General features: G+C 41.4%; 1 protein-coding gene across 2 annotated transcripts; it reads right to left on the bottom strand.

Moving 5' to 3' along the window:
* Positions 1-757: 757 nt before the first annotated feature.
* Positions 758-15294, bottom strand: twsg1a (twisted gastrulation BMP signaling modulator 1a). 2 transcript variants are annotated; one of them, XM_083781679.1, is made up of 5 exons: positions 14765-15294; positions 13294-13445; positions 4969-5068; positions 2280-2540; positions 758-1245 (listed from the first exon to the last, which is right to left on the bottom strand). In XM_083781679.1, the coding sequence occupies exons 2-5, from the start codon at positions 13417-13419 to the stop codon at positions 1064-1066; spliced, it is 669 nt and encodes a 222-aa protein (XP_083637805.1). In that variant the 5' UTR covers positions 13420-13445; positions 14765-15294; the 3' UTR covers positions 758-1063. The 2 variants fall into 2 exon arrangements, with proteins under 2 accessions (XP_083637805.1, XP_083637804.1); XM_083781678.1 differs by having other exon boundaries at positions 13294-13454; positions 14765-15290.
* Positions 15295-16078: the final 784 nt, after the last annotated feature.

The following is a 16078-nucleotide window of genomic DNA, read 5'->3' as shown; positions in this document are numbered from 1 at the left end:
GATGCGTTTCCTGACACGGGTAACACTAAGCTAAGATTAGAGCGGCAGACTGGGTCTCCCAGGAGCCGCCTGTCCCAAACACCGGGATACACAAACATTTCCATCATGCCATTTCAACTCTTGTTTAACTCTCATAAAATATACTAGTGTTGTACAGGCCTTTAAACCACCATCGTCCCTATTTTGGGCATTAATAAACATTTTCAAAAATAGCGACAAAATAAAATACTGGCCGGTCTATGTGCTTGTACATCTGCTATTTTAGCAATTTAAAAAAATATGAACATGGAATTTCATAATTTAGGGGAAAGGCACCGTGGCCTTTGGAGTCCATTTTTGAGGGCACAAAGGTTAATGCCAGGGGAGGATGACCATTAAATAAAACAAGATTGAAATAATCCATTTAAATAATTAATATAATTTAAGGGTTAAGGATTAATATGTGTAGACTATTTGCAGTGAAATACATAAATTATGGTATTTACAATATGATCCATAAGTAGCCCTGCACCAATCAAAATCACTGGATTGGTTTAAAGATGGAGGAAAGTGGTACAGTCAGCTGGGGCATTAAGGTCACTATGGCCTCGGGCATGCCATATTTTGAGGGGCATAAGGCCAAACTGAGGGGCAACGACAGCCATGGCCTTCGGCCTCCCTGAAATCCCTGCCCTGAACACGAGGCTTCAACTCAACATTTTAACAACAACGGCTCGCATTCTATCACACAATCTGTGCACATTTAACACCACACATGCCAAGTCACCAAACGTTTCTTTATTTGGCATGAGACACGGGGATTTAGCAGAGCATTATTGTAAAAATACATTATTCATATACACCTCTAGTAAAAACAAAACAAAACAAACACACTATTGAAAACGCATCTAGAAAATATACAGTTAATCGTAACAGCAGAATAAAAAACAATTTATAGGAGATAAGGGGGTGTAGGGGATTACTTTACAAGGTAAATGTTAGCACATATCAGTCATAGACTCCAATTTCTTCAGTCCTCTGGTATAGCCCAGACATCTAGTACCAGACATAATGTGCCCACACTTCAGAAGAGACAGTTCATGCACTTCACAGACTTGCTGCCATAGTCCAGACACTCCGGGCCGATGCACTGGCAACAGGCGTTATGAAACCAGCGATACTTGGAGCCCCCCATGGACTCGCAGTATAGTTTACACTGGCGGATGGACACACAGTCGTCAAAGTAGACCACCGTGCACATGTTATCTGCAGAGAAAGGACAGGAGACGTGAGTCACAAACCTTGTAAAATGGTACATTTTGACTGTAATCTCGAACGTATATAAAAGCAATTAACATTAGCCCTCAACATTGCTGTTTTTACTGCAGAGAAAAATAAATTTGCAGCTACTAAGTGCGACCATATGTTTCAGTGGGCTTAATGAGTTCACAGCTAAACTCTGTGGGAACTCTCTCTCAATGAGTGTGTCTTTTTATAGTAAATAAGCACTGGGTCAGGAGGAGTAGAGAGCCAAAACAGCCACAGAAGAAAATAAGAAATGGCTTCAGCACAACGTTTATAACCACGTTCACGTTGCCATCCCAAACACTAATGACTCACTACAGGCTCACAAGTCCTCAGCTGCCTTCCATGCGAGGGGCATTTAGCGTAAATATTAAACAGCTCTTGTGTATCTTTCTGAGATAAGTTGCTAAGTTGTGAGTTCAAACAAACAGCCGTGTTGATGTGTGGAAGTACGTCGCCATCCTGCGTTGACAGTTCTAACAGTGAAACCATGTGCTTACCTTGTGTGGTGGAAAGTAACTAAGTACATTACTAAGTACTGTACATTTTTTAAGCATTTGTACTTTACTTCCGATTTCCAATATTTTTACGTCACTACATCTCAGAGGCAAATACTTTTACTCTACACTACTACTTTAGTTACTAATTACTTTATAGATTTTGATGGTTACAAAACATACATTACCCACTTCAGCCCTATATGCGTCGCGATGTGACGCATTGTGAGCTTGCAGATCTGTTATTTTCAAAATATGTTTTACATTTGAAAACTTGAAATGGGACTTTTCTCATTTCTACATAACGAGTACTTTTACTTTCGGTGCTTTACCAATTTGATACCAATAGTTTTGCACATTTTGAATTCCGGACTTCTTCTTATATCAGAGTATTTCTTACATCGCAGTATTGATACTTTTACTCAAGTAAATTGTGAGTACCTTTTCCCACCACCGGTGGTGGGGAAAGGTACTCACAATTTACTGGTGCTTGCTTACCTTGCGTGTCATAGCTAGCGTGGATGCTGTTGCCGGGCAGGGAGACGTTCTGGTGCTGGTCATCCAGGCTCTCCAGGAAGGACACCAGGTTCTCGTGGTGGGAGAGCTCCTCGGCCACGGGGAACGACACCACCATCATGTTGATGGGCGCGTCGCCCTCGGTGAGGGCACGGAACAGAGAGGGGATGGGCCGGTGGAGCTCCTCCACCGTGCTCTTGGAGGTGGCTGGAGTGTCGCTGTAGTTCTTGGGGTTGCACATGCCTGGCAAACAACAACCACAGACAAGTAAATAAACATGTGGGTGCGTGGTGGGGAAAGCAGAGAGTCATTACAATGCTATTAGCCGGTCATAATGTAATGGGTTCAAAAGTTGGATGAATACATTATGTTAAATTTAGAGCCTGCCAGATATTGGATATTTGGGGCCAATGTGGATATTTATATCTGAAAAAACAACAACAAGAACGATACAATGATATATCAGCTGATATTCACAATGCTTTTTTTAGTAGGGTTGTGAACTTGTGACAATAATGTAGCTACGTACGTACGTGGCTAACTAGCTACAGTAGTTAACACCGCATTCATTGTAATATGCATGCATGAAAGACATGAAAGTTGTCGGGGACATCCCAGATTCAAGAGATTTAATAAGGATGTACGTGTACATGCACTGTCTGTGGAAAGACGTACATACAGACCTAAAATATATTAATAACAGTACTAAACTAATAACAGCCCTAAAAGCCATTCCTAAAATGAGGTTGAAACGGTGTTTAAAAACCAAAATCAGCCATAATACCATAGAGGGTGTTCATCATTTTTTTCTTATTTAGCAGTCTTATAGCCTGGGGGAAGGAAACTGTTCCTCAGTCTTCTTCTACGGGAATATATATATAATATAATATATATATAAATATATATAAATTCCCGCTAGTTTTAACTGGTTGATTTAAATAGACTACACCACACAAATAATTATCTCTGCATTACGTATTGCTTTTGTTTTTAGATTGGACAAGACAACATATGAAGATAAAAGAATATATACTGTATGGAATAAGCCAATATCATCCTACTGATATATTACTCTGACTTTAAACATAATTCACACCAGCAACACTTTTTGCAATGTGATAAACAAAAACTAAATCAAATGCCAGTCAAAAACATCTTGATCTTGTCCTACATTAAGTGTCATTTAAACCCTTTCCAAATTTCCAAACACAGTAGCAATCATTTTGACAATGTCTCCGTCTGCAGCCTAAAATATGATTCTCCTAACCCCCCTAAATGAGGCAAAGTGAATTAGGGCTAATGGGTAAATCATTTAATGGTGAGCGGAGTTTGACCAAGAATTGGATTACAAACCAACGCTAAAAGCAGAGGGGAAACAGCTGTTTCAGATAAAGCATACACACGGGTCCTCCCATCCCCTAAAATACAAACTGTTCTTTCCCCACCGCTGTTCTACTGGGCTGCACCCGTAGCTTTTAACCACTCACAGATACGCACTTCAAAAGCAGCCCGACGCTCGGCACAGAAATCATGTTTAGAGTGGAAATTTACTTGAAATGCTGATGTAGATACAGTGCCGTCAAAGGAATCACATAAATGAGGAATCTATACATTGGCACGAAGCTACGAGAGTACTAGTCATCTGTGTATTGTAAAGCCTGGCTCCTGGAGCAAAGGCTCCTTAGCCGCAAAACATCTGTATAGCAGCAGTGGGTTGAGCAGCGCTCAGCTGTGTCATCATCATGTGCTTCCATTCGTCTTACACATGAAGGAGCTTTAAGAAAGCCTCCTTGTCAACACCTGCACCAATATCTGTCTATCAAAACACATCTGAAAAACCCATAAGTAGGAAGGAGATTTCAAATGACGAGTGGGAGGGTTTGGCGATTTGAAACGCTGCTCCGTTCCACAAATCTCTCCAAGTACTGTCCTGTGTGACTATAGCTCACTCCCCACTGTGCCTCGGTGAGAGAGCAAGGTCGGAGTTCATTTGGGAGAGGTCTCGCTCTCTCTCGCTCTCTCTCTCTCTCTTTGATCTTCTGAATCTCCTGCCGGAGACTTCCTGTCCATCTGGTTATGTGCTACTAGCTAGCGCTAGTTTAATTTCCTGTAGTCCACTGAACAGTTGTCCTTAACCAGGGTTGATGGGTACCATGGACTCTACCCTGGATTAACCTCCAGGCTGAGGCCTGTCTTCCACAGTGTCTGCCTGTCTGGCCTTCCTCACCTCACACTCAAGATTTATCTGGTGCTCTTTTTTAAACCGGCACACCTTTTAAATGTTAAGTGCACTATAAATGCAAGGGCACTATTTCTACCGGCACTTTGCACACAAGTGAGGAGTTATTTTCCAAACGTTTATGTATTTTGGGGGTGGAAAAATACATGACCGCCCAAATCGCTCAAATAGTATACAGCATACGCAGTGTACTCGAAGCATTTACAATTCTCTAAACCCAGGAGGCTTGCATTGCCTCCGAGCATGAGGATCATGATGATTTATTTTAATCATTTTGTGACGTCAACAGTGCTCTAAGCACAGTATGCTTTTACTCTTACAAATAGTGGTTATCAATGGCTTATTTTAAAAATAATACACTGACTCATTCGGGCATCGGCTATTATTAGGACACAGTGAATGAACGGTCACACGGCAGTCTGCAGCACTCACCCACACAGTCGCAGCACTCCTCCCATAAGGTCCCCAAGCACAGCATGCACTCCTTACAACAGGAGCAGTTTCCATCGGTCGGTCGACACTGACACAGCTCCTGTAGTGACACACACAAACAGACACCCATCAGCAAGGTACTGACACATGTAGAAACCATCACTGTTTTGTTTAACTCTGGGAGTGTACAAATGTAATCAAATGGACCGTGAGGGTCCATTTGAGGGTTAATTACATTTGAACACTCCCAGAGTTAGATGTTTACTATAGGATTGGAAATAAGGAACAACTGGATATATTAGCACTGGGAATTTTACTGTGTAAAAATAGCAGTAGTTAGTAGTTAATTAACATTGATCGTTGATCATAGAACGTTCTAAGCAAACATTATATCAATAAGAAATATCAGTTTGATTAATCAAATAATATAAATCTGAATCTGATCCATTCAGATAGTTTTTAACTCTTGGACCCTGATCAAGGTTAAATAATGTATTATTTGTATGTATCCTTTTGAGGCACATAATACAAATAATTCTAATTCTGTGGGGGGAAAAATACAATAATTGTATTAACAGCTATGGAAAGTAATATTGTAATAAAGTTATTCACAACGATAATCCTTTCTGTGGAAAGAATAAATACAAGAGTTATATGAACAGCATTGAACTTCTCACCTCTTGTTACCAAAACATTATAATATGGCCATAAAGAAACATATATAGTCTGCCTCTGTTAAGTACAGGATCTGAACAGAGCAGAGCGTCTGTTGGAAGGAGCACTTTTATTAGACCTGGAAGACACATTGCACACAGGCAGAACACGGTGTACCGCTACAGCATCTTCACATACAAACAGGAAACATACCATTAAAATGTCAACAAGTAGAGCAACAGCAGGTTTGTGTCCAGCACAGCACAGCCATTACCGGACACAAAGAAATTACAAGACAGCTGAACTGTACACATCACATGGTATGTATGGTATCTCCTCCAAAGCGCAGGCACAAAATAGTAGCTTCAAGCCTGCAGAAAATAACAACAAAGGTCTATTTCCAACCATCAATGTCCTTTGAGAGAAACTTGCTTCTTCGAAGTTTACACAAAAGATGCCAGGGAGTGAGTTAACAATGTGGTGCAAAACAACAAACAGTCATCACAAGCTCTCATGAAGTGCTTTTCTGTTAACAGAATGAACTGTACACTCACTCGAGTACAGTACATGCTCCGGCACGTCAAACGTTCATACGAGTATAAACAAAACTATTTTCATGAACTTTACAATGGTGTAACGTGACAAGCCATCACATGATGTTCAATCTAGTCTAGCCAACTGGCCACAGTGTGTGTGTGTGTGTGTGTGTGTGTGTGTGTGTGTGTGTGTGTTGTGTGCACACGTGTGTGGGCGTGTGTGTGTGTGTGCATGTGTGTGTCGGTGTGTCCAGATGTATACCGTACCGTACACAGTACACACTGACTTGTAACCCAAATTAAGCAAATCTCTGATGTTAAGTCAAAGTCAATTATGCAAAGGAGTTCCAGAAACCACGCATTCCACACACACACACACACACACACACACACACACACACACACACACAATCCAACATAAAGGACCCAGCATCACATAGGATGACGATTATGAGGGAGAACAGAGATGTTTACTGTTAGATACAATACTATGCATGTATGCAAATTACTTGAATATATGTCTAACATGCAGACCCAACAAATTGTATTTATTTTATGTCTGACTAAAATAGTCGCACCCACATGTTTATTACTTTAAGCAGTTATGCCCTGTATGATTTGTTATAAGACGAATAGTGAAAATAGCCCATCTATAAGCTCACAATGTATCACATTGTGACACGCTGTGGGCCAACAAATTGGCTATTTTAGCTATTTATGAAAATGTTTGATCGTTTGAGTTATTCATTTTAGTTTTGTCTTGTTCCAATGTGTCAACATCGCCATTTGGGCATAGAGGACAGAGGTTTGATTTGAAACCTCTGAAAATGGAGGCTTCATCAGCAGAGATATACATATTGTCACAAGACCAGTAAACAAAAGATATCCAAAACATGCAACTTACGAATGCCTGCCCTACCCTAAACTCAACTCAAACATCTGCCTGTTTTTCAGTTTAGGCTTCTTGCAGCAATCATATCTGAAGGGTATATACACTATACAAGCTCCATCAAGAAAATAAAATAGAAAATTCAGAGGCGGGATACAAAAGCATCCAGCATTCCTTCTATAAACTGAAGCCAGGTTGTGGCTATTGGCATGGCTGCCGCTACACGGTGTTCGGTTAACTCAAGAGAATGTAAAAATTGGCCATCTCTGAGTTAAACGAACACTCCAGATTTAGCTGTGTGCATGGAGAGAAACCAGGCAAGGAGTAATGTAATGTCGGGTCGGACTGCCAGTCTCTATTTCACCAACACTCCTCTCCTGACAGAGAAGGGAGCACATTCCACAAAGTCAAGGTCACAGCGATGAAGGAGGGAGAGAGGGAAGGAGGGAGGGAGGGAGGGAAGAAGGAGAAAAAAAGAGAGTGAGTGGGTACACAAAAACACCTGGTGAACAGAACATGGCCTCCCTTGTTCGGGTTCCTTGTTCCCTCTCCTGTCTCTCTCTTTCTTCTCCTTCAGACCATGATTTCTCTCTAATACCTTTATAGCTTTTTCTCCCTCATTCTCTTTCACTCTTTGCCTCTCTCTCTCTCTGTGTTTGTTCTTCTCTCCCGCCTTTTCTGGCCATTCCTTTGTGCCTGGGGAGAAGCCATCTCCTAAACATAAACACACAGTGTAGGCGAGATAAAAGACCCTCGGTGACTCACTAGTGAGTGATGGCTGAGCCACACACACACACACACACACACACACACACACACACACACACACAGTCGGCTTAATCTCTCGCTGCTCAACCTCCTTGCCCTCCTCTGATCCAGGTCTGATCCTATGCTGTGATTACCGACTCGTCATGGTGGGAGTGGGAGACTGTCTCAAGTACAGCACACATAGCGTCAAAGCAGTCAGGTCGTAAACAACATGTTCCATTTCCAAGAAGTCATTCAATTAAAAACTTATTTTAATTGCTGACAAACATCTGTTTGTTTTTTGTTTGTTTAAAACTGTTAAATGCCATGTTGAACATACAGTTGGGGCTATTTAAAACCTCCTCCAACACCAAAAATTGGAATCACAAGGTCGTCAGCCGGCATGGGCTGGCAGCGCTATGTACATTACAGCGGTCGACAAGGCCTTTTAACTGAGATGGATGGCGTTAAACTAAAAGCCTTATTAACCTAGCAACAAGTGGTAGCTCTCCGGCGGAAATCACCGCAATCAGTCAAGGGTGAACAAGGGGGAGAGAGAAGGGGAGTCGTTAGGGAAAGTGTGGAGGGAGAGAGTGAACGTGTGCTGCCATGTCCTGCTGAGCGCTGCTGTGTAATACTTTGAAAACTGCTGCCCCACCCTCCGTCTAACGGCTGGGTCAGCACAAAGCTGGCTGGGCCGCAGGCAGACAGGCCAATCAAAAAGACACATGTGTATATGTTGCCGTATGACCGCCTAATCACCTATTCTCGAAAGTAATAGTGCAAGAACACTTTGTGTACTGTAGTTACTGTGCTATGATGCTCTCCAACTGTACATTTTCCCAATTTTCAACAGTTTTTATTATATTTTGACACTTGCTTTGACAATGTAAAAATATGTTTTCTCATTCCAATAAGAATAGGCTCCTTGTTGACTTGAATTGTTTGGCAAAACAGCTCTCAAAGTCACTCTTAGCACATCTACGAAAGCAATGTACGCAAACAAAGCTGATTCTGACAGTATCGTATAGAACATTACACAAACCAGTACTGTTTGTTTTTTTAAATAAAAGTGTTTTTCTTTTCTTGCTCACCTTTGGAGTTACATCATGACAACATAACTACTACACAACCCAAACCTCTACCAAAGTGTTCTTGCCCTTTAACAGTCATCTTGGGTGAGCAATGTGGCCCATGGAATGAAGAATAAATTCAGCCCCAGTATTAGCTTATTGCCTAAGCCTGATTTATACTCAGTTCGGTGTCATGTTCAGAATTTTTACCGAACCACAGCTCACAACACACAAGGTGCGTCGTGTTGTGAAACTCCCATAGGCCTACCTATTTGGGAGAAATACAACAACGTGTGAACACAGCAAGATTTGTGAACTGTTGCAATAAAAGAAGATTCACCAATGGAATACAACCACCTTAAGGACTACCTACTGCATATATAAACAGAGCTGCTACCTTTAAACACATTTTAAATCTGAGGCCTACTGTTTAAATCGATTTGACTTTTATTTTTCTTGCCATTTGTCCCAAAGTGAATGGAAAAGATTGGTGCTAATTGTTTCAAAGCTTTATACCTTATATATAACATGTAACGAAGCAATGTGACATAGCTCTTTTGTCTTTTACACAATGCTGTACCCCTCCAACTGTATATATACTTTCCCCATTTTCAACTTTTGACACTTGCTTTGGCCAATAAAGCTCCTTGAATTGAAATAAATTGACTTTGTAAATTGGCTATTTCCGGTGCCTTTATTTTCTACAAGCTTTACAGGCACTGAGGGTGTTATTCCAAACCACCACCAACCTCCACACACACACACACACACACACACACACACACACACACACACACACACACACACACACACACACCTCCTCGTGACCCTACCATCTCCCCCGCACTCACTCACACACACCCTCCTCCTCTTATGTTCTCCCCCTCGGGGGTTTGGGGAATTCAGACAAATGACTTGAGATGGCAGCAGAGTGTAAGTGAACGTGGAGACAACATATCTCACTAATCACCTGCAACATGGAGCTTCCAGGGGGGAGGGGGTATGGAGGCATTGGGAGGGGGGGGGGGCACCCCGGCTAGCCATGCTGCCCCTGACAGCTAGCAGGTCTGTGTCGGCGGGGTCACAGACAGTGTTGCCATGTCCGCTTATTATAAGTCACTTGTAAGGTAGTTGCTGTTTGGGCTTGTTTCTGAATGTTGTTTTTTAAACCAGCGGTTGCTCAAATGTTTTCATGTCAAGGACCCCCCAAATTGATATGTATTTGTCCCTGGACCACCATCTGTGACTATGTTGTGCCAGGGACCATACAATGTTTAAAAGATATTCCAAATATCTCACATCTTTAAAAAAAGAAAAGAAAGAAAAAAGGGGGGAAAAAGAAAGAGAAAATAGAAGTTATATAAGCTTAATCGGCTATATTCAAATAGCCAATCTATTTCAAGTGGTTAAACTGATAAACGACGCTTCCTTCCGGGCTAGTTTTCGTAGACCTCGTTGCTTGTTTCTTGTGCAAAATCTGGCAACACTGGCAGGAGATCTTGTCCTAGCAAGCATCCATCACGAGATACAGACACCATTGGAAATGTTGGCTAAAGTTATGAACCTTTTCTTTACAAACCAGGCCATGTCAGACTCTGGGCATTTTGATGGGGCCTGAATCCAGAAATACCACTTATTTGAAAGAGTTTATAATATATACATACATTATATACATATACAAGCTACGATCAGATCTTAGCATTAATTTACAGTCGGACAAACCAAGGTTAAAAGACAACTAAACTAAGCTTGATTTATGCTCCATGGCAGTGTTGCTTGCAATGCTGACAGTAAACGACTGATTGACTGATTGTAAATCATTGTAGTTCTTGCTGGCAAGCAACAGCACCGTACTACTACAGTAATGAGTGTGAACAGTGCTACATGAAGGTGTTAATGGACAAGGCAGGACCACTAAACACTTAGTGGGTCAAACAGACTCATTCACATGCACCCACACACACACACACACACACACACACACACAGACACACACACACACACACACACAGGACCAACAATACACTTAAAATATTTTATAGGACTATCCCTTCAATAAAAATCTGAAACAGCTGAACTGTCCAATTCTAGCATAGCAGATAATAGGAAGGCAAAAAGTAATATATTCTCATCTTTTCCTAAAACATGTGGATATCACCGTTTTTTATTAACACAAGGGAGCTAGCATCCCTTTCCATGGAAAATCACCCAGATGGGTACTATTTGGGCATGAGGGAAACTGTGACTGCACAGAAGAAAGTGACGTCAACACAGTCAATAGGTGCAGACTGAAAATCCAACCGGCCACAAGCAATCCCTCTCCTGACCCAGGGAATACTTATGCACTATTGTACTGCACATTTAAACATGATTAGCAGTCCTGTAATGATATCTCTGGAGCCATGGCTATAACTATGTCAAACCACCTAAATACCACAGGTATAGGCCTGCACAAAGAGAACACAGATGGATAAATCCTCCCCTGGGCTGCGGGGAAAGTCATTCTGGGATCCCTTTCAAGAACTTCACTTGACTTATCAAGAGGAATGCACTGCATCTGCATTCTTCTGTACCTGGACACAGATTCTATGATACTTCTCAAAGTCCAGTGTTGTTGGACTTGATTATCTTCCCAAGTCCTGTTTCTGGTTTGTGCGTGTCTGCTTATTTTCTAGTTTACACATTTCTAAGTCCTATGTACTTCTTCATATGATGAATAGTGAAAATAGCCTTTCTACAACAATGTTTATATATTTTTTCACTTTTTTCCCCGCCAAGTTCTTGCCCAATGTGCAATTCTAAATTGGATACTGTACAGTATTAATTATATCCTATGATTATTCACGACACACCATTACCTATACTGATACTGTTTTTGGCACACTTATAGGTTTACCTACACTAGATTACTTACTGTGTACATATTACTGCTAGTAGTACCTTACTACATGTAAGCTTTTTATAGCTTTTTTATTACCTAATTTATATTTTGTATGAATTTTATATGTTGTATGTATGTTGGACATTACTTGTAGCACAGTCTGGCGCAGTCAGGCACATCAACATTTCACTGTGACATTTATGACAAGACCTCAAATCTATAAATGCCCATATCCACTCTATTATAGAGCCATTATTATAAAACTGTGTTAGTCTCAACTCAATGTAATTTGTTTGACATCACCTCTGTTGAGTTGTTCCTCTTATTATTATTATTATTATTATTAGCAGTGTTTTAATTGTAATTTATAGCTGAGCCTGACTGAAAATAAACAATTGGACTTGCTACATAAATGGTGATTTTGATGATTGAATGACTGATATACTCTACACATGAAAGTGTGACTTAAATGCAATGACATATTACTTTGTAATATCAAGCCAAATAAATAGTGTGATCTTGAAATAGGTTCAGCTACTCTGTCTTGTCTCTCTTTGGCCGTGGTTCAGATTCAGCTAAAGTGCAGCTGAATACAGGCCTGGGCAGAAATTCCATCTTTGTTCTTACTCTCAGAGAAACAACAGTCACTATTCACATGGGAAAACCTGAGCGCTCCAAGATGAAAGACACTTATGCTTGGCTGCACTCAAATGGACCTTCTTATTTTTATTAAACACAAAGTACCGATCAACTAAAAAGTAATGACGCTATGTATAAACAACAGCCATGTTGTGTGTTAAAGTATCTCATTAAAGGCTATTATCTTAAGTGGTTTCTTCTTCAAAAGATTAAAATGCTGGTGTAAGTTTGATGTAGATGAAAAAAGTTTAATCCCACAGGGATGTTACCAATAACAAACATCAAGTAAAATAAAAGTGGAGAAGCTTTAGTTCAAACTCCACTTCAAGGGACCTAAAACCAATATCAGGTGACTTTACAGTCCACTACACATTTAATGCAGACTCATTCCCAATCTTCCGCTGTAGTCTGAAAACCCACCTCTTCGTTCAGACTCCATTTTAGCCCATAGCACTTGCCCTAGCCTCAACGACCTTACAGGGGTATGCAAAGGCTCGATTTATGTAATTTACATAGCATTTTATGCAGACAGAACTCTATAGTCATTGTATCCTCATAGTTTCATTGTACAGATATTCTACTGTTAGACGGAGGTTCTTAGCTTCCTTAATATGATTCTTGACGACTATTATTTGATGTATTTGATGTATTACCATGTGTTGTTCTTGCTTACTTAGTTTAAATCGCTCTGGATTAAGAGTGTCTGCTAAATGCCTAAATTGAAAATTGTAATGGTTGGTTGTGTGACTCAGGAAATCAGCGTGAATAGGTAGGTACAGGCATTACACAATTGTTGTGCAAATCCAGCCATTCAGCATCAGTCGGCTCAGGCAAAGAGTTCTAACACCTGGCTTGACAATGGAAAACACATGGGGAGGTAAACCAAACCACACTCATGTTTCTCACCTGTATGAGGCACTTGCTGACGTCGCTGGCGCACAGGGCTTTGTTGCAGCCGGATGTCACGGATATCCCTGACAGGAGAAAGAGGAGGGCAGCCGTGGCTGGGATGAGAAGATGAACAGGCCTCATCCTGGGGGCTCCTCCGCAGCAATGTTCTGGAACACCTATAGTACACACCAACACACAGCAGATGAGCAGACCACCACAGTGTTACTGACCAACACACAGCAGACCACCACAGTGTTACTGAACAACACACAGCAGACCACCACAGTGTTACTGACCAACACACAGCAGACCACCACAGTATTACTGACCAACACACAGCAGACCACCACAGTGTTACTGACCAACACACAGCAGACCACCACAGTATTACTGACCAACACACAGCAGACCACCACAGTGTTACTGAACAACACACAGCAGACCACCACAGTGTTACTGACCAACACACAGCAGACCACCACAGTATTACTGACCAACACACAGCAGACCACCAGTGTTACTGACCAACACACAGCAGACCACCAGTGTTACTGACCAACACACAGCAGACCACCAGTGTTACTGACCAACACACAGCAGACCACCAGTGTTACTGACCAACACACAGCAGAGTGAGCAGACCACCACAGTGATCCTGACTGACAGACTACTAGTAAGAACACAACACAGAATTACTGTTCCTATGACAGACAGATGCCATGGAAAAATAAGCTCAACTCTGTCACACAAGTTAGTATGGAGCATCTGTTCGCCTACAAAATATACAGTATGTAGCATACATATCGTGCACGCACGCACGCACACACACACACACACACACACACACACACACTCTTAAACTGTTAAATCATCAGTGTTAATTTGAATGTAACCACATTGGCCCAAATACACCCATAAGTGTTCATTTGGTTACATACATTTTTACACTCTTGAGTTATGAAAATTAGGAACACATGGAGAAAGAATTTTACAACTCAGTCAGGACTCAGAGTCGGGTCAAGACAGCAACGTGTAGCCAATCATATTTTTTTTGCATGCATTCATAATAACGTGTTATGGCAAAGCAAACGCATTTTCAAGTAAAACATCACAGGTTTACAGAACATACACACACACGCACACATCTGGCGACATCAGCTCCAGCCTTTAGCAGATAAAACTATATTCGGCAACTTGAACTTTACCAGGCCTACTAATTCCAAGGAGCTAAAGTGATCTCTACACTCCGTGGTCTAGTCGTTCCATCCTGTGACACGCATTTGTTGTTGCACAATGTGCAGTCATTCCCCATAATGGAGAGAAAACATGTGAGGATCATTAGTACGATTGCCTTCTTTTTTTTTTTAGCTCATCGCCACCACCACCACAGCCAGAAAACCCAGACCCCCGTTTCACTTTCCACGCACATAAACGGCTTGCCCCGGGCAGATCGGCAATTATTACTAGTATCACACATAAAACTTACCACAGCGACGCGACAAGCGCAGGTCTTCTTCTTTAAAGGAGGACAGGACAATGGCTTTTCCCTTTTCAAAACTTCTCCACTTTCCAGGATGGAGTTGTGTGTCCACACTGTCCAGAGGGCGTCAGTTTCTCCGCAACACAAAGCGACAGGCAGTCGGGCGCCTTAAAGGCGCACACTCCATTTTCAATAAGTAAGGAAAAAAATAGAAGGAGGCACCGCCGGGGCGCCAGGTGAACAACGGCAATGCCTCTAAAAAAGAGAGAATCCAGTCGGATAAAGGGGAACTTAACGACCCCGTCGATGTTTATGGATACGAGCTGGACTAGCACGAATTGCTCTGCTCTCTCCAGTATACGCGTGTGCGTAAAACGCCGCGCGTAAAATGTATTCTACATGCCGCAGAACACATGGACGCCTTTAGTAGTTCGATAATCTATTATGGTGTTGGAGTTGGACCAGTCCATCTCACAATCAAAGGTGACGTCCCTTTAACCGATCTTATCCAGAGCCCCATCATCATGAATGATGTTCCAGTAGTAACATAGTTCTCGGCGTTAGGTTAGGTGTGAAGCCTTGAAGTTGTAGACGCCCCCCCGCTGGGAACGTTGTTCCAAAAACATTTCTATAGAATTCTCCCCTAGCTTTTGCGGCTAGTTATAACTTATAGGTAGATCGCCGGTGGCGACTTTGATCAATTCATTCAAAACCCCTTGAAAATAATAATGTACTTATAGGCTTTCCGCTTTTCAGTTTCAAAATTCAAGCCAAGTTTTGTCCCATAGGCTGCATGTGTGCGTCAGGACCATTACCGTGACAAATAGCAGGACTTTCATTGTAGTTTAGTGATCTGATCACACATTCTTGCCATGGTTTGTACAATACAACAGGGATACATTAAGCTCGCGCATGACATTTATATGCGTACGCATGCACATTAACTTGATTTAATGTTATTACTTTGGCACGTTATTTGTAATAAATCACCTCTTTAATGAAATCACTGTGTTCAGCCATTGCGTGGACGACTTGAGTTGTGTTGCATTGAATATGCCATGCTTTGAATGTGTACATTGCCATCTGCTGGATGAACACAGTTGTGTTTTCAGTAAAGTATATCATATAAAGTACCTGCAGACTGCAGTTCTGACAGTTGTATAAATATAAGACACAGTATACATACAGTGTGTGTGTGTGTGTGTGTATAATATATATATATATATATATATATACACACACACAGCGCTAAGCTCCTTTGTTTGTATTCTATAGTGTATCCTATTACAGCATTATATATGTATTTAAAATGCAGACACT

This window comes from Protomyctophum parallelum (assembly GCF_964188405.1).
Source record: "Protomyctophum parallelum genome assembly, chromosome: 14".
In the NCBI taxonomy this organism is placed as follows: Eukaryota; Metazoa; Chordata; class Actinopteri; order Myctophiformes; family Myctophidae; genus Protomyctophum; species Protomyctophum parallelum.
Note: the sequence above shows the minus strand (reverse complement) of the source record. Positions and strands in the feature narration are given on the sequence as shown.